This window comes from Scomber scombrus, chromosome 18, assembly GCF_963691925.1.
Source record: "Scomber scombrus chromosome 18, fScoSco1.1, whole genome shotgun sequence".
NCBI classification, from domain to species: Eukaryota; Metazoa; Chordata; class Actinopteri; order Scombriformes; family Scombridae; genus Scomber; species Scomber scombrus.
The window spans coordinates 14,318,860-14,343,885 of record NC_084987.1 but is presented as its reverse complement, the minus strand read 5'-3'; the positions used below and the strand labels follow the sequence as shown (position 1 = coordinate 14,343,885).

Genomic DNA, 25,026 nt, shown 5'->3' with positions numbered 1-25,026 from the left:
TAAAAATATGAATTCATAAATAAAGATCTTTCTTTTATGGATGTATCCAATAAGAAAATGCATTTTTTTTTTTTACCATTAGTAAGTGAGGACTTACATGACAGCAATGTACATTATTACAAATTTGGCAAAAATGACAATTTTTGCCATCTACTAGTCGATTCTTTATGGGAAATCAACATGTGTTTGTGTATTAAGCTGCTGGACCCTAAATTTCCCCAAGGGGATCAATAACGTTTACATCTATCTTACATCTATCTACACAATAGCTGAATCTTAAATTAGTGATTATAAAAAAAAAAAATCCTTTATTGTCATTTTAATCATATTATTTGGCCATATGATCATGATATAGCCAAGCCAAATAACAAGAAGATTTGATTATCATGTCTTGCTTTGCTTCAGATTATGCTGGAGGGAGGACAGCGATGTGCAGGAAAAATTGTGATCTTGAATAAAGTTTTTAAATTTTGAATAAGAAGCTATCGTAAAGCAGCCATTTGTTTGTCGTGCAGCAACCGGTTGCCATAACGACAGCCAAGATGGCAGCGATGGCGGCTGGAGACGAGCATGCTGCCTCGGAAGTTTTGAGAGGACTCGCCAGACATTTAAACTGTCTGAACGAAGACAACAAGGCGACAAGAAAGAGGGCTCTTGAGTTGATCAAGAGGGAGACCGTTGATAAAAAGCTCTCCGGAGCCGTCCAACAGGAGGTTTTCTCTGCCCTCCTCAAACCTCTCCTCAAGTGTGTGTCAGATCCGATGGAAAGAAGCAGAGAAACAGCAATTACGACGATAACAGAGTTTATTCGCTGTGTCCCTAAACCGGAGGAGTCGTTGCCTTACCTCATGCCCTGCCTGGCTCAGCGGCTCGGGGAGAAAGAGATCCACGAGCCGTCGGAGGAGCTCCGGCTGTCCGCCTCGGAGATGTTGACTCTGACGGTGGAGGTGTGCGGGACGCAGTTAGCACCCTATCTGTCTGAAATGTTCAACATACTGCAGAGAACCATCGTCGACCCTTTCCCAGACGTCAAAAGAGAAAGCTGCAAATGTATCATAATCTTTGCCAAGTGTTTGCCAGGTTGGTGAAAGGGTTAATGTTGCTGTTGATAAACTGTGTTGCCATGGTTCCCAGGCAAGCAGACGGCTACTTGCCGGGTTGGGAAGCTTTGGAAATGTAATAGGAATGTTTTCAACTGTTAGGATAAGTATACCCAATAAGCCCACCAAAATCTAAGTTCAGTTGGGCTCGTGTTACCCTTAAAACAAAGCAACAATCGACTTGAGACCAATTATCACCAATTGAAAATGATTATATGAATCATGTAAGGTCAAATAGTTATCGTGGTCTTAACCACTAGTGACAACTGATTTTCTGTTAGTCGACTAATTGATTTATCATCTCAGCACTAATGATTTACATTCACCCCAGTATTTGTTGGATGCTGATTGAAAAGCACTGACTTTTCATTTTACTCACTTTCACAACAGTCATCTTAAATGTGTAATTAAGCCTTTAAAAAGTTATATCATGGCATTGCAGTAGCCAAAACCCCAGGATATATGTAGTTTCTAATTACCACATCATATTATATCAGTGTATCACTCACCTTTACAGTAACTAAACTGAATTTTTATCTTTTCAGAGCACTTTCACATGCAGGCTGAGAGTCTGATCAAGCCTCTCATGCAGACAATTGCGCATCAGCACTCCCGGGTACGAGTGCCAGTCATCGAGGCCACCGGGGCGGTCATTCAGCAAAGCTCTGGGAAAAATGTGGATGACGTAATCTCTCACCTGGCACAGAGACTGTTTGACGACTCACCACAGGTTCAGTCAGCAAATACGCCACTAGTGCTCCTACTGTGTGTCGTGACACTGCTGTTCTGCTTATGAAGTTATTCACTTCTAGCAGAGCTTGCACTTTTCTCCAAAGGGAAGCTCTGTTATATGAGTGTAAATGATGTGTGAAATACCTCTGTCTCTGTCTTTTGGTCCAGGTGAGAAAAGCTGTGACTGTAGTTGTTGGTGATTGGCTGCTACACATGCGAGACAGATACTCTTATTTCCACAAACTCATCCCACTCCTGCTGAGCAGCATTACTGATGAAATTCCTGAAATAAGGTAAACTAGTTTCCCCTTTGGTTCACAATGCGGTGTACCTCATGTACTATATATTATGTATTAAATTATATAATAAATGTATAATATATTATACAATCGAGATGTGAGTTTAATGTGAGCCTAATCTAAATATCTACAACATATGTGGAATAAGGTGACCGTGATGAGGTTGTTTGAGAGAATGACTGCTGTTTCTCCTGCAGACTTGTAGCAGCTGATTTATGGAGGCAGGTAGGCGCCCAGTGGGAGAAGGAGAATGAGGATGACATCAAGGACAAGATGGACTTTCTCCTGACCGCACCTCCCCTCTACCCACCAGAGGGTCAGTCACAGCAGGCACAGCAGCAGCTTCCTCCTGCTCTCTACCATATGGGCAAACAGAATTTGATAGATGGATAGACTCCATAGGAACACGACCATCAACAATGGCTCTCTTATTTAGTCTCTACATTACTCTACACCTCTACAGTATATCAGCTTTAAGAGTTGTTTTATGTGTAAACATGTTTAGTGAGGTTTTATCCTCTCTGGTTATTTAGGTTATCTGCAGCAAGAGTTGCTGACATCAATGCGATCAATCTCTACTCCGTGTGTGTGGAGAGGCACGCGATCAGACAGCATTGCCATCTTGTTATTAAGTCTTCAGAGATCTTGTGTTTTACATACTTTTATTGAAATTTGTGGAAATTTGTTATTTTTCACAACACTGTATACAAAATGATGTGTACAGTAGGTAGCAAAAGTTTTGTTTATTGTAGTTTTTTTCAAATGAAAGAAGAAGGGGAAAAAAATTGCGATGTGCTTCAGCCCTTTCAATATGGGAACACTATGGGCTGCATCTGATGCATAAATATCTACATATCATTCCACATGCAGCATTTAATTTAATATGAGCATTACTTACTCATTGTAAGGTCCATAAGTTCGAAAAGAAGGACATTTGGTGCATTTTTAGGAAACATACACAAAAGGCATGGCTGTTTGTGGCTCAGAAAAGTGTAATGCAGAGTGGGGTGGTCCCTTGTTAGAGATGCTTCAACTCTTGCCATCTGAAGCTCTTATTAGCACACATTTCTTCAATTTGTCAACACAGCAATGAGGAAAACACTTACTGTATGTTGGACCTGGGCTATGGAAGGACGAGACTCTCTAGACAGACCTGATGTTCTCCTGATGAGATAAACAGAGCAGGAAAATCTTCCAGTTCCAGCTGAAGCCCAGGCTATAAACTCATACCTCCTTAAATCCAATAATGTTATCTCAATACACTTTTGGGTGAAATCTTAGGTGTGAATGAATTTCATGGTCACGACAGAGCTAAGTTTGGCCTCACTGGCCCTTCCACATGCATTAAAAAATCTGTCACACTAGTTAAATTGGCCCATTATTATGACATTCAGTAAAAAAAAAACACAGATAGGACTAGTTTTCAGTGCAGGCACTGGCTTGGAAAGATAAGTGTCAGCCCCGGGGCTTGGAATGAGCGTGAACCTGAACATGGTCACCACTTCTTGCCTGTAAAGCCAAGCTAAACCTGTGTGTGTGTGTTTGTGTCAGAGGTACAGTACCAAGCTAAAGCATCATGGTTAAAGGTCATATACATCCAGTCCTTCAACTACACATGTGACAATACAGATAAATACGGGCTCTGCCTGGGGACAGGAAAGTAAAGTAAAGGAAAGGAAGAGGCTCTCTCTCTCTCTCTTTGTCTTTTCTCTTTCTTGCCATCATAAATCTGCCGGGCCTCCCTGTGTGAAGAGGTCACTGTCAGACAGTGAGAGACGACCAGAAAAAGGCTTGTTCTGTCTTGTCCTGGTGTGTTTCTCTGATTTATCCCTGTCTTCCTTTTAGTCCTCCCATCCTCTCTCATTAGTGTAGGAATAGGGGAAGATGAATAAAGGAGGGGAGAGGGTGATAGAGGGGAGGGGGAAGAGAGGGATGCAGGATTGGAACTGTAGAATGCCATTTGAGAATGTGTTTCACTTGCTCTGACAAGTCCCTTGTGGGGAAATCTCAATCGTAAAAAGTTCTAGGTAGAAGATTAAGAGCCCTGTCCGCAGACGTTTAAAAACCTGTGAATCTGTAATATTTATTATTCCCTATATGCTATTTCTAAGTCCTTTCCTACAGTACATATATTTTTTAAGTTTATATAAAATGGATGATCAGATGTCAATGTCAAAATCTGCTTAAATAGACATGTAATGCAGCCAGACAGTATGTTGCAGTTTGAATCACCAGTGTTCATAAACTGTGTGCTTATTAGTTGTATTCATATGCCCATTTCCTGGTGTAATTCTGGGAGAAATTAAGTAGTTCAAATAGTTAAGGCAAAGTAGAAAAGGGCAGGCTGGGGAAAAGTGAGTTTTTCCAGCAAGTGAAACAAAATGACACTTGTGCACCTTCAGTTTTGTTTTTGTTTTTTTGGGGGGGGGGGGTTAAATATGCTTTTGTGTTTTTTAAATCTCAACAGTACACTCTCTCTTACACCTTTAATGCACCATGTTATATTTTTGTCTTTTATTTGTGCAAACTAAAACTTTAAAATCACAAACTAATATCTCATAGCAGAGACAGTGTGCAAAGACAAATGCTCTTCATTTTCTCCTCCAGTGGAGCGTCCAGGACTTGGCTGCAGAGAGTTGGTGGTGAGGAACCTTGGCAGGCTGGTGCCTGCCATCACCCACGACGTGACCGACTGGCTGGTTCCCACACGGGTCAGGACATCCCAGCTTCTCTCTGTGCTGCTGCTCCATGCAGAGGACCATAGCACCCAGCACCTCCAGCCTCTCCTGGCCACTCTCTACCACGCCTGCACTGACTCAGAGAAGGACGTGGTCAGCAATGTGAGTCCCATACAGCTTGTCATCAGATTAGCAACATTTTATACACTCATACTGTATTTCCTCTTTTGGATCAGATGTGGCATTTAGTAGTTCTGCACCTCTGCTCAGACAAAGTAGAACTGTGTTATATTTCAGTTATTACCAGACTGAATTATTTCAGGACACATCTGTTTAGCTTTGAGTCAGCACTTCTAGTGACATGTGAGTCTATCCTCTGTCCTCATTTAGACTGAGCCAAGCAGGGCTCAAGGACTTGGGATGCACCTGTTAACATCGGAGGATTCTGTGGATCTTTGATTTGTGGCATATTAAAAAGGATTTCCTCTTGCTCTTCTCCGTCACACTCCCCCATGCCTCTGTGTCTCTCCTCACTCTTCTCTCTATCTCTTTGTACTCACAACTAGTGCCTGTCAGCTGCTAAACTGTTGGGGACCTTTGTCCCTCCTGCGGTCTTCCTCAAGCTGCTGCTGGATCATGTGACAACCCCATCCTCTTCCGCCCTCCCCTGGGCCCCCCTCATGGTGCTGGCTGCGGTGCTGGGAGGCTGCTCCAAACCTCTCCTTAAACCACATCTCCAGCAGATTGCCGACACACTGGTCCAGCCTGACGTCTGCCAGGAATATCAACAGGTCAGCAGAGGGAAGCCTGAATTTGGTTATGTTCAATCTTTTTATTTTTTTACTTATTCACCTGAGAATGACTGCTCTTTGCCAGTAACGTCACGTACCTCATTAACACCCAGAACAACCACTTTCTTCTATTGTTGGTAACTGATTAGCTCCAATAGTGTAGAGACATCTCAGTAGAAGTTAATGTTGAAGGAAAAGAAGAAGCATTGCTGTTTTGAAATATTAAAACATTAAAGTCAAACTTGTTTTGATGACAGCTTTGCCAGGTCTTTCTGCCCTCAAAGGTTGCCATGCCTTGATTCTCCCTCCCATGATCTGTGTGCACCAGCTGTTTCAATTCCAGTCTTGTTAGGTGATCTTGGCAGTGTCATAGGTCATTTTTTCTACTCTCTGTGTGTACCTTAGCACTCTTATTTTTGGCAGTGACAGTGCAGCAGTCGTACTCTATATTTCTTGCCTAATTTGTCCCTTATGGAAATGGGTTTCGTGATAAGATGCCACATCTCTTAAAAGGGCTTTCGTTGAAGAGCCTCTTTTCAATAGCACCACTGTACATAGTGAGTTCAGTGGGTTCGCTGTTGAGTAATCCTGCAAAATGCCGACCCCACTAAAGTGACAGTCAGGCCACATGGTGTTTTTCAAATCTTACATTTCAAGCCCATGATCATAACGTCTCTGCTCACACGCAACTGTGAAATGTGCTCCCACAATGTTTTGTTTTTTTCTTCTTCTTTTTTTTATATTTAATAGAAAAAAAATTATTAAAAATGCCTGCTCTGAAAATAACAGTCCAACAGTGGAAAAATCTCATCAAGTCCAGAGCAGACTCTTCCCCACTTCCTTTCCGCTTGCACCAAATATGTTTCCCTTTCAGAATCAAAATAACAGTTGCTTGGCAGAGGGTTATTTTCTGATCCTACCGCACCACTGACTCACCTATACCCATGACCCCACCCCACTCCCAGTGAGGCCTGCAAGAATTTCCTCCCTGGGATAATAATAACAAAAATCCACTAATTTCTCGTGACCCCTGCATGGCTGCTTCGACCCCTCTGAGCAGACAAGGCAGCACATAGTCTTTGTGTTTTTTTTATAGCCCTGTGTTTGGTCTCAGCACCGGACTGTGGTTCAGTCACCTTCATTCTCCCCTTCTCTCTCACACTGCTAAGCCATTAAAAGAATCCCTGAAATTTCAAAGCCTGCCTGGTCAAGGCCAGTGATAAATGGGGGAGAGAAGCTGACCTCCTTCTGTCCTCCCTCGTTGCTGCCCGACGAGGTCAGCCAGAGAGAGAACTAACAGGACGAGACGGTCACACATTGTCACACAGATGGAGGCAAACCTCTGCTTCCTCTCTGTCTGTTTCTCCATCTATCTTCCTCTATCACTCTGTCTGTCTGTGTGTCTGAAGGCAAAGCATAGAGCGCTGTGATTCAAGAGCTAACCCAGACAAAGCACCTGCAACATTCTTCGACAACAGTCCGAGTTCATAGCGGTGAGCAGGATCCCTCAGATCCCTCTGTAGCTGTAAATAACACCATTGGAGACAGGAGCACCTGCATCCAGCTCTCCCTCGTACACTCTCTGCAGAAAAGCTGACCTAGAATAAACCACATGTACTTGCTGCACAGGTCCTCAAGTGCCTTAAGTGCTGTTAGCCCTCAGATCCCTCATATATGTCTGACTTATATGTATTTAATAATGCTTAATGCAGCTGCTACATGCAGAAAACAAAGATTTAAAAAAAAAAATTTAAACGGGATTTTACAAATATGTATATATTTGGAATCCGACTTAAGAGAATTATGTGCCACTTGAACCAGAGGCAGAAAAAGCTAAATTTAACTTGGACAAAATGAAGCCTGTTAAGAAATGAAATATAAATAATCTTCAAAGTGAACAGTGGCAGAGGAAACTGCAAGGCTCTGTGGGGAGTTGAGGGAACAAGCTGAAGATTTGGCAGCTGATATATGATGCTTCTGCACGACTCAACCTCGCCGACTCTTTCAAGTCCCTGTTTTCTTTTCTTTATTTTAGTGGGGGAAAAGACAGCTTACAAAAATAAATGGCAGATGCTCGGCAAAATATAAAAAACTGGTCATAAATTGAAGATGTTGTCGAGGGACTGAGGGAAAATGAAAGGAGAGCCAGTGGTTAGAGAAGCCACCGTGATCTGAGGTACCCTGTTCAGTATGTATGGGATGTTTTCTTATGATTCATATACGGGTTTGCTTTTAAAGGGGTATTCCACAGAGGATTAACAAACCACCATCACACAGATGCACTTTGCACAGCTGAGTGTCGCTTTGTTGTGGGTTGCCATGGGGATGACAGCATAACAATATCTGCAGGGCTGGAGAAAATTGGTAAAGATCGTATTAAGTAGAGAGGTGAAAAAAGTTATAGAGAGGGAGTCTGACAGTGAATTAGCAGGCATATTTACAGCCAAGCTTGTTAACAGTGAACATGCGCTTTTGTTGACACACTGTAGTTCCCGGTCCACAGTAGCCCAAAGGAACAGATCAGCAGGAGAGCAGTGAGAAAAGAAGGCTCTGTGTTGTTTCATCTTGTCCGTGCGTGGAGGAACATCATAATATCACAACAAGCCATTATTCTGCTGAATATCCAAACATACTTGCATACATCATCATCTCTTCTGCGTGCCTGCGAGCCTGCCCTTTGTCATAAATGACAGCTGCACACTGCTCACTGCTCCACTGAACGACAGATGAGGAGAGGAGAAGAAAGGCAGCATAGCAAACTTTACCTGACTGCAAAGGGTCCCATGCAACGCCAGTGTTTGTTTTCCTGTTGCCATAGCAACATCAGTAGCTTTGGGGGGCTGAGCTCCCCACTGGATAGGAATCCATCGCTTGTGTGTGTGTTTGTAATTGATGTATCCAGTGGTGGACAGATGCGCACCCACTGTGTAACGAGGCCCCCGGAGCGTGCCCAGGCCAATGAAACCAGGTGTAACTCGCCTGGCTCCAGGTGTCCACCTAGTCATTACACTGCAACACTTTTTCCGCTCTCCCTCTCTCTCTCTCTCTCTCTCTCCCTCCCTCTTGGCCAGCCCTAATGGTTGTTTTCTGCGCATGTATAATATGTGTGTCTGTATGTGCGTATGCAAATATGTGTGTCTGGCACGATTTGTCAGATTATTTCCACAACTGCCTCCCCAGAGCTCTTGCTGTATTTATGTGCCAGTGATTGGCCATGTCGCAGACAGGGAATTCCCCCCTCGATGAATTCAACACAAGAGTGCACAGTGCAGTGTGTGAGCCGTTAGTAGTCTTTTGAATCTAGTGAGATGAAGAAATGAGAGCAATGTTCAGGGCTGCATGAAAGTTTAGTTTTGCCTCAGGAAAAAACTTAACACCCTCGACTCAAGATACATATAAAAAGCTTTTTTTCTCTTTACTGTGTGCAAATGAATGCCCCACACTCACCTCCACCGCCAACACTGTTGCTAAAAAAAACATTTGCTCATGTTTTTTGCAGATTGGAAATCCCTTAGCTGACCTTTCTCATCACAATTTCTGGCTTTGTTAACGCTCTGAGCATCTTTACTTGGCTCAAGCACATGTTTTCCTTCCAGACTAATGCCAAACTCTGCTGTACAATAGCCACTTACATTTGTGAAAAGATAGTGCGCCTCCTAGTGATGCTTAATGTAATTGCCAGTCAAGCTCAATGAGCATGTGAGGTATGGGTGTACGTTTCACCACCCAACTCATCACCAGACCAAAGAAAACACCTGGAGGGCACTCTACCTCTTCAACACACTCTCTCTCTTGCTCACTCATACACACATAAATACAATCACACACACACACACACCCCCCCTTATTCTCCATCTCGCCCTAATGACAGACTGGTAGAAAACAGGAAAAGAGGCTGTGATCTCAGTGATGGCATGGAAATTAGCCTGAGCCGCAGGTCTTTGTCTAAACATGAGCTCACCACAACACTGGCTGTCAAGTGACAGCAATCTAACACACACTTGTGCTCGGAGATGGAAAGAAAGTTCTCACTCTGGGTTACTTTATCTTGTCGATCACTCCGTTATTTTTTGTGCAGAATAGAAAAATAATTACTTTCAGTGATGGGGAGGGAGGTATTTGGTTAAAAAGCAGCACTACCACTTAGTTTGACTTAGTTTCATGTAGAAGCGAAATAGGAGAAGAAATGGAATCAGGGCAAAAAAGAAGATTGTGGGGACTGAAGTGTAATGGGGTTCCCTCTTACATAATGACATCTAAAATTCCAGAGAAATCTCACTTTGCTTTTCCTTCTTTTTCCATTCTCCTATCTCTCCTTTTTCCAGGTTATGTACTTGGAGCAGCTTTTGGCCTGTGTGGATGTGCTGCTGTGTCAGTGTGAGTCAGACTGTGGCTCAGTCAGCCTGCAGCTGCTGCAGGTGCTGGTCAATGTCCAGAGCCTCTCAACTGAGCCACAGTTGAGCGAAAAGGTGAGAAAATACAACTTGAAGATACAATCTCAGATACGTCCTCTCCTGCGACTCTGCCGTCAATTTGTTCAGCATGAGCAAGCCATTTCACCTGTGTTCAGTTACGTTCCAACATGGCCCTTTTTTACCGTTTTCCGCCCTTCAATTTTCTTTTTCCATCCCAGTTTTTTTTTTTTATTAGAAAGGTAAGCAGGTTTTATGAAGCAGAGAGATATTTGAGGAATGTGAGCATTTGTAAGGTTTCAAAATGGGCATGGCCAACAGTATAATTATCCACTTCACCAGTGGAGCTGAAATTGCACCTTTTGAGTGGAACTTTACATCTAGTCCTGGGTTAAAGGAGGTGGGCGAAAGGCAGAGAAAGAGACAGTTACAGAAATAGAGAAAAAAACATATGAGCTGTGATGAGCTGTGTTTCTTAGCAGGTGTGTGTCATCAGCCAAGCCCCATTTGTGGCCCAATGATGCCTCTTAAGGTCACAAGTACCAACATTTAATGTTGTGGTCAGTCTCAGAATGCAAAGGCACAGACAGGAACTGTGATGAAATGAAATTAAGCCAACCGTATCGGAGGCCAGTGTGTTGCCTAACTACTCGTCGCCGTTTGAGGGTTTGGCACCAATGCTTACAAGACACCACGAGTATTTTTAGAAAGAGAGCAGTGTTAAAGATGAGACTGAGACAGCGAGGGTGGAATGGATTAAGAAAAGAGAGGGAGGGTGAGAATGGCCTTGTGCATTCTGGGACCCAGAGGAAAAGCAGAACTTGTTTTCCCAGAAAAGGGGGCACGTCTTTCCCATCAGTGGACAGCTCAGGGTTGTGTAGCACTCCTCTGAAGGGGCCAATATGTGACTCAGACATTGTCTCTGTCCCCTGTCCATCCCTGAGGGACTATGAAGGAGCTATGAAATGCCCTAAAGGTCAGTTCCCCTGCCCTGAAGAGTCAGCTAATTATTTACTCTCCTATCTTTCATTCCTGGCCTTTCCTCTCTGCTCAGCTTTATTGTTTTGTGTGTGTGTGTGTGTGTATTTCGGGGGGGGGGGGGGTGTTCCTGTGCCTTTGTGACATCCTGTGTATCTGTCTGGGTTTTTGTTACTAAGTGGTTTTATGTGTTAAGACTTTGTCATGTCTACTGTGTTGTTCTTCCCATGGTTTCACATGATGGTTTTGTGCCTCCCATGTGAGCATGACTTGAAGAATTCCTGAAATTACAAGCAAACAGCTGTAATTGTTCAACTTGAACACAATACACTGTTAGCGCTTTCTCTCATCGACTCATTTAGCTTTTCTCCCACCTGATCTTATCTCATTTTTTTCTTTCTTTTTAAAAAAAACAAAACATTCTGTATGTTTCATGTTAAAAAATTTCAGCTTAAAAATGTGCTGACATAATTTTGTTTTCCTCCTGTTCTTCCATGTCTTCTTCTCTCCCTCAGGCCCTGGAGTGTGTACAGTGCTTGAGTAAGGTGCAGGGTCTGGACTCAGTGATGGAGCTCTATAGACAACATATGGGCCAGCTGCTGGACTGGCTGTCTGCCTCTGTCAGCATCTGGTCCAGTTACTCCCCACAAAGACTCCAACTGCATATCATAGTCATCCAATCAGGTGAGAAATGAAGCCTGAATGTGCACAAGACATCGCCAACAAGTGCTGAAGTTTGCACGTAAAGAAACACAATAATAATCAAAGAAATACACTGACAAACTGGCTTGTCAAATGATCTGGTAATGATGAGAAAATCACTCATTCATTCATCTGAACACAGTCTTTGGCTCCATTTCACCCCAGCATGTTGGTGAGACTATATAATCTATCTAATGTTTTATTAAACATTACTTCACGGTGTGGTTTGTGAAGCCATTCCTTCCTGGACTTGTTCAAACACAACGCGTTACATCACATTTTAAGCATCAAGCTGTTTGTCCTGTTCACACATGATCCATCATCGAGGCAGCACATCAAGACCAGCAGCTGTCAAATCAGTAGTACAGACTCTCTTCCATGAGTTTTTAAAGGGTCAGGGAGTAGCATTTTCTTGCGTAGGCTTTCACAAAAGCAGCAAAACATAGCCTACTGGGCACATCCTTTTTCCTTCAAACCCTCTACAGCCATGTTTTCATACTGTCCCACTTTTTTCCTGACAAATCTTGCGTCAATGCATGTGTCGGCACCGCTTGACAGATGTGAGTGCTGGCAAATGACCCACTGTTTAATGTTAATATCTATGTGATATATTGCTTGATTCCCCAGTGGATGTTACATTTTCCAGTTTCACTGATGGTTTCCAAGATGGATGTCTATCAATAAAACGTAAAAATCTGTCAGTGGCACATGGTCAAAGATATACTCACACACACACTCACACATGCGCACACACACACAAACACAAACAGTGCAGTCATTAGCAGCAGTTGGCTTTCTGACTTTTTTTTAAAATCCCTGTCTCTCCTTCCGTTTGTCACGCAGTGTGTCTCAGCTTTGTCTAAAGGAGTTAGTGTGTGTGTGTGTGTGTGTGTGTGTGTGTGTGTGTGTGTGTGTGTGTGTGTGTGTGTGTGTGTGTGTGTGTGTGTGTGTGTGTGTGTGTGTGTGTGTGTGTGTGTGTGTGTGTGTGTGTGTGTGTGTGTGGGGTGCAGGGGGGTTAAAAAGCTGTGACCCTGTCCTTCGTGCTGAGACTTCTCTTTACTTCCCCTCTATACCAAATAATCCTCCATCATCAGCACCTCCATGTGCCACACTTTCATCTTCATCTCTTTCTCCCTCCCTTCCCTCTCTTTCTAATTGACTGGGCAGCTGGGTACCTCTCTAATCCCCACGCACACACTCACACACATCCACACACTCCCACACTCCCACGACTAACTGACCAGTCCACTCACTGATCCCCATGCAGGTCACCACATCAAACAGCCCCACAGCCGCCTGCTCTTGACCTTCCCCTGGATCAAGGCCACTTTGAAGCCCTTTGTGTGTGTGTGTGTGTGTGTGTGTGTGTGTGTGTGTGTGTGTGTGTGTGTGTGTGTGTGTGTGTGTGTGTGTGTGTGTGTGTGTGTGTGTGTGTGTGTGTGTGTGTGTGTGTGTGTGTGTGTGTGTGTGTGTGTGTGTGTGTGTGTGTGTTTTATTTATGCATGTTGAATGCTTCCCTAAGCCACCCTAAGTTTCATTCTTGCAGATGTGATCTTTGGTCTATTATAAAGACCCAGCCGAATAGAGTGTGTGTGATTCAGGGAAATCAGCCCTCTGCTGAACAATTGACGGTAGTTAATGTGACAACTGAGAATTGTCCATTTTGCTTGCTCATCAGCTCTTCACACACTTCATCTGTGTTTATTGCAGACGGGAATAATTATTGCCCTCTCATATCCTCCTCGCTGTCTTTTGTTCTTCAACTGGTGTGAGATCCTGGAGCTGGAGCAATCTCTTCCCTCCTCTTTCTCTGTGTAGGGGTATAGTGCCTTGCTCAGGGACAGGATACATGTTGACATTTTCTCTAAGCATTTATGAGAAGCGTGTTTGTCTGCATGTGTCTAGCACACACAGAGAAACGCTGCTTTGTCATGTCTGTAGTCGGTGTGTGGTGACCTGCAGACTTCCCTGGTTGAATGACACACCCTGTGATTCACACATTCCTGTTGGTTTAAAGCAGGGTTCCCTTTCTCTCTCTCTCCATTTCCCCATATCTCTTTATGGCTTTGGCCGCCACCCTCGGGCAGTCTCAGGATTTCCTCTGTCTCCTCTCACGTCTGTACAATTGAGTCCAAACAGGGCACGGTTACTTATCAGCCATGACACACACACATCACTAAATATAGCTCTGCAAACATGCAGTGAGACTGTTGGGTGTGTGTGTGGGCAATGAGTGCAACTGAGAGTATTTGTACTGTAAGATTTTCACTTTTCCTGCAATAGACACTTGTATAGAAACACGCGGTCACACAAAGACCTTTTTATGTGTCATTTCCTCAGAGCTCTGTCTCACTAGTCCATTGATCACTTAATGACACAAGGTCAGTGTGTGCAGGCCTTCTCTTGTTTGTCATGAGATATTTGGTCCAGACAAAGAGGGGAATTAAGAAAATGCACAAATAAAAGTATTTTCTCTGAAAGGGGAATACTGGAGTATTTCAGGTTAATATATAGTGGCAGGCTGAAAATGGCAGAATACATTTAAAGGTATCCTGATTTTTCAGTTCTTTATGGGTGGACCTCTGTTTTGTTTGTCCCATGCAGGCTGCTATGTGTTACTGGGAAAAGCAAAAGTATCACAACAGTCATAATACAGGCGTTTGTGTGTGTGTGTGTGTGTGTGTGTGTGTGTTTGTTACAGGCCCAGTGATTGGAGAGTTTGTGAGCCAGTTAATGCCTCTTCTCCGTGGCTGCCTCCAACCAGACAGAGACCCAGAGATGAGGATGACAATCTTCACAATGCTGGCCAAGTTGCTGTTGGATGCAGGCAACACACTGGATTCCCAGGGGTGAGAGGGACACATATACACTTCCACATATAAATACACACACACACACACACACACACACACACACACACACACACACACACACACACACACACACACACACACACACACACACACACACACACACACACACACACACACACACACAGTGAGCAAGGGAACCTATAATGTAGTTGGTGTAAGAGAAGTTCTTATATGTTTTTTCACTTAACAAAGATGCACACAACCGCAGAATTGCAGGTTAATTTTCCAAAATTTCTTAATTTCATGATTTCACATTGAGTTTTAAACTCCGCCAGTTGTTTGGTAAGTCTAGTCTGAATTTTCCAGCTCATCTTTATTAGCACAGCTCATATTTTTAGGCTTTAAATCACATTAAGCAAATTACCACCTGGCTCCACTATAATTAGAAAGACACACACAAAAACACAATAGTATATTTCCATGAAGTCATTATAACCCCATCAGCTTTTTTTAGGACCTGCAGTTGATTCACATAAGATCATATTGTAGAGTCCTATTTAAATTAGAACAGCCTCTTAGGAAGTATCAGATATATACCAACTCAGATAAGTTAATTACTTCCCAGCATGCCTGAAGAGGAAGGCACATGCTGTGTGAATCTCTCATGAGTAATTTACCAACACCTCAATGGTTATTGACTGATGAAGGAGGGAAGACTGGTGTTTGGGATAGCAGAGATGTCTGACATCCAGAGAAGATCTCCTGTTTGTGGGGTCTTCCTGTTTGCGGCCCTTTGTTGCCCTCAAGGGTCCCCTCCGAGCCCTCAGCTGTGCAGCCTTCAGCCCGGGCTCAGAGCTCTAATCTGAGGGAATGCATTAAGCCTGAGGCCCTCGGCGGGTCCCAGCAATCACCACAGCTGCTCCTGTCGATCAGAAAAACAAAACTTGTCTTGGAGACATCTGTGCAGCGTGTCACTAACTTTAATACGAGGGATAGATTGGTAATCTTTGTGTGGCGCAATGTTGAAAGTGCCTTTGACATGAAACTGGCAGCAGTGTAAAGAATACAAGACTAAATAATATCGTTGTCAGTGAAATATGTCACATAAACAACAGGAAGTGTTCTTAAGCCAAAACATTCTGCCATCTTTGCCAAAATTGTGGAAATTGTAACTTTGCTTTCAACTTTCATCAGATTATTTTATCCATAAATGTGCATATTAGACAAAAGGAGTCTCTGTCTCATCCCCGCTCCCATTGCGGCCACCTGCGCTGCTAACTGCTTCTCTCATTCCTGAGCTATATCTGCGGTAATCACAGGACCATCAGGAGACAGAAATCATGTTACACCTTCAAAAGGTTTCAAACAAATGCTTAACTTACAGTATGTGGGGCTGCACAGTCTGCCATAATATTTCTATTCATACTCATCTCATCCTTCCATTCATGATTTATGGCCTAATCTTCGCTCAGCAGATTGTAGCCCACACGCACACGCTATATGTCATCAAGAAGACAATGATAGTCATAGAGAAAACCTCTTGTCTTTGTTCTGCAACCAAAATGACATAATGACAGCTCTGCTTTAGAACAAGCAGAAAGGGAAAGGAGTTTGTGTACATATAAGTGCCTTTCATCCACACACACACAATATCTTTGTTTCATGTGGATTTGTGTGATGTGATTAAAAAGATGGATGTGAAATTTAAGTAGAAGGTAATGTGTGAGAAATGAAAGTTCATACCCTTTTCTTTTTTTTTCCTCCCCTGGAGGTGGCTTGCCAAGATCAAGATCATGTGCCACTTGCAATGGATATAAGAGAGTATGTAGTCATGCATGTGTGAACTGTAATAGGCATCTTTCTGTAGTTTTAATTTCAGCTTTAAAGTCTTAAAATGAGAAAAATATATGCTACTGTGGGGAGATCTTCCTCTTATTCCTAATGCAGTTTCCCTTTTGTCAGGAACTACAGGGACTGCCGAGAACATGAAAAAAGACAAACTAAAGCAAGCGGCTGTGGCTCTGGAGGTAGAGCGGTCGTCCTCCAATTGGAAGATTGGCGGTTCGATTCCCGGCTCCTCCAGTCTACATGTCGATGTGTCCTTGGGCAAGACACTTAACCCCTAGTTGCTCCCGTTGCTGTGCCAACGGTGTATGAATGCGAGTGAATGGTTAGATTCCTGTCCGGTGAATGAGTTGTAGTGTAAAGCGCTTTGAGTGGTCGAAAAGACTAGAAAGGCGCTATATAAGTACAGTCCATTTACCATTCCATTTACATTTCCAGAAACAAGACTTAACATTTCCTTGTTCATTCAGCTTTATTGAAAAAAACATTTGAAGGTAACAGTCAGAGCTACCTGGGAATGGCCTATATACAGTGCCAGTCAAAAGTTTGGACATACTTTCTCATTCAAGTGAATAGGAAGGTGTGTCCAAACGTTTAAAAAATTATTATCATATCAACAATATGGATATTATCCAATATCATAACATATCAAAATAAAGCAAATTCATGCAAAATCTCTCATTAAATAATCAAACTCATGTTCAAAGTGTGTAAGTGTTGCACAGTACCAAATTGTTTATATAAGTCAAACAAAAACAATTTGCTCAGGATCAATAAGTTGGACGTAAGATCTTATTATAATTATGCAGAAATGCTGTTAACAATATTATTGAATTATCACCTTTACCTATTTGATGATGAACTAAATTTCTTGTCAAGATGCAGATTCTCTATTGTTCTATTGCTCTGAAATAGTACTGTTTGCTGTACTGACAGTTTTCATTCAATATTTTACCAATTATTTTCTCAGTGAATTGATTGATTGAATTGAAAAACATCATAAAATAGTGAAAAAATGCCCATCACTGTTTCTTCAGAGCCCAAGGTGAGGCTATCAGATGTCTTGTTTTGTCCCATTATCAGGCCAAAACTCAAAGATATTCAATTCACTGAGAGCTCAAGATAAGGAAAGGCAAGTTCTCATATTGGAGAAGCTGGAACAATAAAATGTCATTTTTGTTTGAAAATATACATAGATGATTAATCAATTACTAAAATGTATTTCTGGCCAATCAACTCGGTGTTTAACTAACTAATCATTACAGCTCTACTCTGCAGTTTTTTTGTGAGAACAGAGAGCTCAACTATGTAGAAACCCATGAAGTGTAGTCATAATTCCCTGTGTGTGTGTGTGTGTGTGTGTGTGTATGTGTACGTGTGTGTGTGTGTGTTGGAAATCATCCCTGTAATGTGGAAATATGTCTTTCCATCATCTGGCGTCATTCATGATGAGCTTTCAACAACTGTCAAGTTGAAGCCACAGAGCTACAGTCCTGTCTGTATTAGTGGCACACAGTCTCCCCCTACTGGCACAGAAAAACACCACAGCGCACTTTATCAAACACATGATAAGTTTATTGTGACACCAGCTGAACAGCCAGAGGCCAGTGCAGCTACCAAGACTTGTGGAGTCAGTTGGGAGTAAAGGACAGCGCAGACTCTGCTAGTGTGTGAGAGGATGTCAGAGGGACTAAGCCAGCGTGGAAAAGAGAGGGAGTAGGAAAAGGAGGACACCCAGATGTTCCACTCTTCGCTTTTTTGCCTCTCCTCCACTGCCCCCCTCCCCGCTCCTGTCTTAGGACGAGTGTGGGAAAATGACTCCAGTATAGCCATTGTGTTGCAGTCATAATGCATTCCCAACAGCCATCATCATTCACTTGACTTCAAAACTCTCAAATAGTTTTTTGTAAAACTATATGATTGCCGAAAACTAATCAAAGGAAAATGACTTCTCTGATCCTGTTTTACTAGTTTGTCTGTTTTTCCCTTCTTCCAGGCATTTTCGTAATGAGTCTGAGGTGTTCCTGTGTGACATCCTGCTTCCTAACCTGGTCTGGCATGCAGGCCGGACTGCTGCTGCCGTCCGGACCTCAGCAATCAGCTGTCTGCTGGCCCTACTGCATGGGGGGGGCATCACACCTGGACAGGTAAACACACCAGCACGGCAGAGAGGACATCCACAAATACATCTCATTGCACACAGGCACATATGACACACAAGGGTGCACACAAAATGGGTGCATAAACACTGGAAGCAATCACCAGATATGAATTGTCTCCAGTAGTAAATACTCCTAATCTCCAATCTGCAGAAACACTTTTTATTGACTCAGCCTCTAAAGGAAAAGATGTGGTAGTGCATTCTTCTAATCCACCAGGAAGTGAAATTTTCTTCAAATTCTCTGTTTTGTCCATTTCACATCAAAATAGACAGTCCCACTTGGCCATTTGGGGAAATATATCATCCGCCATCTTTCTCTCCTTGGCTGAAAGAGTTGGCCACAGCAGGTAGCAGGTGTACATTGGGCCAAGCGGGTTCGCATACCTTTGTCCCTGAGGAACAATGCTTCCACTGTTCTAGCCTCTTGTTATACGTAGGAACTATCACCAGGACATGCCCTTGCACCTGCCTGTCGAAGCATGTGCCCAGTTACAGTATGTGTGCTCACACGCGCACATCTGGCTGTGTTTGCCCTTGCGTGTGCAGAGTGACCAGTTGAAACTGGCACACAAACCTCTTCTATTCACACGTCTTCGACTACAAGGCAAAGCAAACTGGGGGGACAATATGAGTGTGTGTGATCAAACTTTTTCTCTCTTAGAGGAGCCAAATATCAACATGAGATTAGACATTCTGAAAAAGTGATGACTACATGGGGTTGTGTTACTCTTACTTAAAATTAGACTTGAAGTTTGAAATGATGTTACCGTTAAGATGAGATAAACAACATGTCTTGACGGTTTGCCAACACAAGGATATGTGTGTATTTCCATCTTGAAATTTAATTTACGGGGACGTTGTTTCCTCACTACTCCCTGTGAAAACAATTAACGGCTCCAGTTACACTTGGCACCCTGATATTGTCACTGATGTAATGCTGGATCACTCTCTGCCAAATTTTCCTCGTCTTTTCTGTCTCCTTCCCTCCCTCTACTCCACTCACTCCTTCACGGTTACGATAGCAAACAGACGGGGTGACAGAGGTTTTAGCCATCACCTCTTGGCCTGTGGATCCCGGCACTCTGCCTCACCTTGTTTGTCCATTTCCTCTGTTTTTCATCTGTTGGTGTGATGAAAATATTGCTCTTGACTGGACTTCTGATATTGGGCTCTGTGCCCATTTGTCTGTACTAACGAATCCAGAGCTAATGTGAATCTGTCATGGTTCAGGTGATATTTCACTTGTGTAAACATATCATACAAAATATAACAGAAATAATTCTTGTGGAAGTGTGGACACTGTAAACGTCTTAAAGCTATCCTGGGCATGTGTTGTTGCTATCACTATGCAGCCTCTAAAAGAGGAGTACATTTACCGTAGACATCTACATGAGAAATGTAGAACTTCATTTCATAATTCTTTTAGACTTATTTTGTAAACTAGAGACAATGTTTCCCCATTAGTGAGTTTGAATAATGTCAAATATGCACACAGACTTTAAGCTTATGATTGATGGTCTAAATAATTGCTGAGTAAAGGGATCTGTGCCTTTTCTGTGTGCAGCTGCTTTGCATGGAGGAAAAGCTGACTTCTCAGGTGTTATCAGCCCTGGAAGAGGACTCTCAGATGGGTAGACTGTTGGCTTGTCGCTCTCTGTCCACCATACTGCGACTCATAGGATCCAGTCTGCACCCGGAGGCCCTCAATAAGCTCTACCCTGGTAAATGACAAGCATAAAAATGAACGCACAACATTTTTCCACACAGAAAATTACATGTATACTTTGCAATTTCACATTTCTTGAATCTAACCAATCAAAGAAAAGTAGTATATTGGACATTGGGGAGACATTACTCCTTATTTATGTTTGCTGTCATTGAAGGTGAATGTTGTGAGATGTCACAATTTTGATAAATTACTACCCTAAAAATCAGCCAAATTGAGAGGAAATATATTTTCCATCCATCTGAATCTGTTTTGTATGTGTGGGTGTCTTTCCTCCACAGAGCTGCTGAAGCGTCTGGATGATAGCAGCGAGGAGGTGCGCAGCGTAGCCCTGCAGGCCCTGGGGCTGTGGCTGTCCAGTTTGACCAAAGACTACAACCCCGAGCTCTGTGCCCCTCATCTGCAGTTCCTCTTCCAGCAGCTCCTCCTGCACCTGGACGACCCCGACAGCTCGGTGCAGGACCAAGTGCTCGGTGAGACTGGGTGGGGTGTTTGAACCAGCAAACTCAGATATGAGGATGGAGTGTTGATAATAAGCTGATGGGAAAGGTTTAATAGGAGGATATGCACCTGCCCTGATAATGCTTTGTTCAAGATAAACAAGCATTTTAAAATAATTTGTTTGGATCCTAGAGTGATGGACACAAAATTACTGTGTGGTATATACTAAAGTTGGATGAGACAGTCTGGGAGGTATTTGGAATATTTTCTTTTCCATCATCACTATTTGGGTCCTCACTATTAATCATAACCACAACTTGGCCTGAAATGCAGTTTAGTTTTTTAAAACTTGATGTTGACAGTCCTCGATACCACTGCTGATAAGAAATAGGAGGGATTGTGATAATAACATAGCATCTACCTATGTATACATATACTGTATGACTTAAAATAATCATGCGATATTGGCCTAATAACCCTGATTATCTGATAAAGGTGTTCGGGGGATACAGATTTTAAAGATGACGATGGTGAGTGTGAGGCGATGATGAAAGCAGAGTTTAGCTGTGATGATCTGCAGAACAGCCTGCTGTGTTTGAGACATCCACAGATGGATGAGAGGAATTAGGGGTATCCTCTATCAAACACTTGATTATTGCCCTGGCTCGCTGCCAGCAGATTCCCCTCTCCTTTATTTCAAAAGGCTCCCCATTATCCTTCTTTTCCACGCAATTCATCACCAAAAGCAGCTCAGGCAATTCCCCCTGCCAATGTGAGTTGGAGTGAAACATAAGATCCAGATAAGCACCCACCTGAGAGAGATACTGTGCCGTAATATCTGTGTAACTGCCTCAATCCCCCTGCCAGCACACCTGGGGTAGACTGGCCAAATGGCAAATATCTGCCTCTCCGTCCAGAATCTCCCTTCAGAACATCTCAGAATGATCTCCCCTAATGGCAACCACATGGGGCTGCACACCCCCCACCTTTTCCCCATCTGTCCTCACACCCATCCCACTTAATCCCTCCATCCTTTATCTGTCCGTCTGCCTTCCTCCTCTCATACCCAGTGTTGCTTCACGGGTGTGTTTTTATTGATGTTTCAGTGGAAAGTATGAGTGGCTTCTCCTGAACTCTGTAACTGAGGCGCAGCTCCTCTGGACTTTCACTCTCTCCCACTCTCATGGATGTTAGCTGTCATTACTTCTGACAGGACACAGGTGAGCGCTGATGCCTTAGCCAGCGATGAGAGGCCTCGCTACGGGATCTCTAATCTCCATACGGCTAGACATGGAGGGAAAGAGGGGGGGGGCATTCTTACCCTCACCAGATGCAGCAACAGCTTCCATGCCATGAATTCTAGCTCTGCAAGACTGCTTAGGACAAAAAGCGTTTTTGTAGTTGCCACTGGTAATCAACTGTCTGTAACCTTGACTAGAGAAGGCAGAATAACACATGTAAATCAACATTATAAACCAGCCTTCGCCCACATACTAAACGTCTGTATTTCTGGTATCTGAGTGCTTTTGTGATGTGCCTGTGAAGGCGTATTGTAAGGAATCTCTTTGAAAATCAATATTGTAATACTGTATGTTCCAGTTTAAACATGAAAGGAGCAGTTATTGAGGATTTCTTTGCTGTCCCAACCCGTGCTGGATATGCAACAATGATTTATCTTGAACTCATGCTCTGGCAATTAGTAACGCACCCGTACTGATACTACTGCAAGGACAAGTCTGGTGACATTTTATATTTTTCTTATTGTCCACAAATCCCATGAAAAGACCAAAACCAGTAATGAATTGACTCAGTAACAAGTGTTGTCAGTGTAGACAAATCCTTATATTGCTCATTCCTTTGTGCCGCAGACCTCAATGAAAGTCCAAAAAATATTTAAAACACACGAATGAAGCACAGCGCTGCAGTGGGGGTGACATGTCCTGCTGCTGTAAATACGCACTAGTGCACCGAATAGCAGAAAACAGTTCCTAACAAATACATAATTTACTCTTGTTTGAGTAATATTTGATAAAAACTACAGTGACCAGCTATTAATGGAAGGTGTTTTCCATTTTAAAAAAGCAAGCTATATCTTTGGGACCTGTTTTTACAAATGTATATCCTCTGTAGGAATGGTTTTGCACTTTGTTGATCATAAGAAAAATATACAATATTGCTAACCCTGTCCTTTAAACATAATTGGCTGTAAGTAGATTAGCATACTGTATTGGGACAGTGTCTTAGTAGTTATCTAGTTATCTCCATTCAAACTGTCTAAGTTTAATTTATTGCGGTAGAGTCATTGATTGCATTGATATTTTTTATGATGTGAAAAATTAAAAGGATGGCGATGCATCACTGATGGAAAATTAGCTTTAAGAAGTATTTCAGCATGTCTGCCATGTACAGAAACCCAGTTCATCACACTATGATCCCCATGAGGTACAGTATACTCATGCTGAGAGGAGCACACAGACAGCTCTGAGTTTCTTTGTGAAATGAGATGACCTCACATCTTCCTGAGTGATCGCCTGTATCTGACAGCACCCATAACCGCCTGTGCTGCAAATATGGAAGCATTCCACACTCTCATGCACGGCTCTTTTTGAAGCTTTTTTTCCCCCCTCCCCGCTCTTTCTTTTTCTCTATCTCTGTCTCTTTGTTCCTTTAATAGTTGATCCCATTCTTATGCTTCTTGAATTTCAAACGCATATCTGTGAAGTGGCTTGATGTCTACAGCATGTCCTGACAGCATGACGGACAGCACCGCCGCCCCCCTCCCTCTCCCGCTCTTCCAAGTCCTCCATCCAGAATAATCCCACCATCCTGGCAGCACGGCAGCTACCTGCTCAATCACACATGCACACACGCACACACACATACACTTGCCACTGGTATAACTCACTTCTCACAAGTCATCATTGTTCTCCTTTAACTCAAAGTCCCAATCCCACCCTCCCACCCCCTGCTCCATCATCTCCATCCCAGCTGAGTACAGTATACACAAAAGCTAAAAATCCCCTCAATCTCCTTGAAGAACAAAGGCTGGTATCAGATGATGAGTTTACATGAGCTAACTCATCCAGAGTGACGGCGTGTCACCACTAGAACAGCACTTCTGCATTGTGGTTTCCGAAGCATTTTACCCACTGACAGCAGTTAAAGTAATTCTATATACCTCTAAAAACCAGCAGATGGTGTGGGAACGATGTCAGGAAAAGATTTGGAAAGGGAATTGCTGCCTCCCGGTGGAAGGAAAGGGCACTCAAACATTTTTGGTTTGCACAGTTCATCACTGCCATCTGCTGACTGATTGCTCTTTATAAAACATTAAATTAGTACCTAAAGATAGTTCACAAGCATTTGAATTTAACATGTGCCTGCTGCAGTGTATGATACATTAGTAATCTATGAGAAAGCAATCAAGGCAAGCATAACTAGACCACCAACACATTCAGTTTAATGTCTAGAGGGTAAATGCAGAAAGTTCACATACATAATGTATTTTTGGTACCTAATGTTCTCAGAGTATTGCTGTATCATCTTCCCTGTCTGTGTGTTTCCAGAGATCCTGAAGAAAGGCAGCTCGGTCCACCCATCACTTCTACAGAGGGAAGTGGAGGCAGTGAGGGACAAACAGCGGAGTCCTCTTTACTGCAACCAGCTGCTGCAACACATCAGCTCACTGCCCACAGAGACTTCAGCAGACTGTCCTGAGTGACAAGCCACACATTCAAAACAGACACAGAGACTGATGTTTGTGCCTTTAATCCAATAACTCTCTCTTTTTGCTGTGAAATTGGTTTTGATTAACAATCTATAACAGCACACTAAATAATACAATGGAGCCTTTTTAACTTTAAAATGTTACCCCCTGAAGTTTAACTCCGCTATTATCCTGCTGTCGACTTTAAATTCAGTGAAGTCCTTGTGTAGGCGAGTGGATGACTGAATTTTCATTTTTTAAAGTACACTTTTCAGTATGTTTTTGAAGTTGAAATGTCTCATTTACCATTTGTATGTTGTTCTGCATTCATTGCATTTTATTCATTTGGTTCTGATGTTTGGATTTAATGAAAACAAAGTTTTTTTTTTATTCACTGTGGTTGTATTGACATGTTTCATTAATACACATATGAGATATCTTTGTTCATATCAACAGGATGTGATATTGTATCATTCCTGCACCCACTCTACCAGCATCCCAGCCTCCAGATGGTGCTGGGCTTGAGAGGAGATGCTCATGTGATATTTGTCTTTAAAGTGCAGTTGTTTGCTTTGTGTTTAAAGAAAACCTGACAATTAATATGTGTACATATAAATCACATTAAAATATATCTTAATCTTT

General features: G+C 42.8%; 1 protein-coding gene across 1 annotated transcript; it reads left to right on the top strand.

Moving 5' to 3' along the window:
- Window positions 1–551: 551 nt before the first annotated feature.
- On the top strand, window positions 552–25,026 carry LOC133999569 (dynein axonemal assembly factor 5-like). The gene is made up of 13 exons (XM_062438795.1): window positions 552–1,080; window positions 1,646–1,830; window positions 2,001–2,125; window positions 2,329–2,447; window positions 4,739–4,971; window positions 5,376–5,600; window positions 9,926–10,069; window positions 11,506–11,674; window positions 14,394–14,541; window positions 18,347–18,497; window positions 20,076–20,232; window positions 20,519–20,710; window positions 24,245–25,026. The coding sequence occupies exons 1-13, from the start codon at window positions 552–554 to the stop codon at window positions 24,397–24,399; spliced, it is 2,532 nt and encodes an 843-aa protein (XP_062294779.1). The 3' UTR covers window positions 24,400–25,026.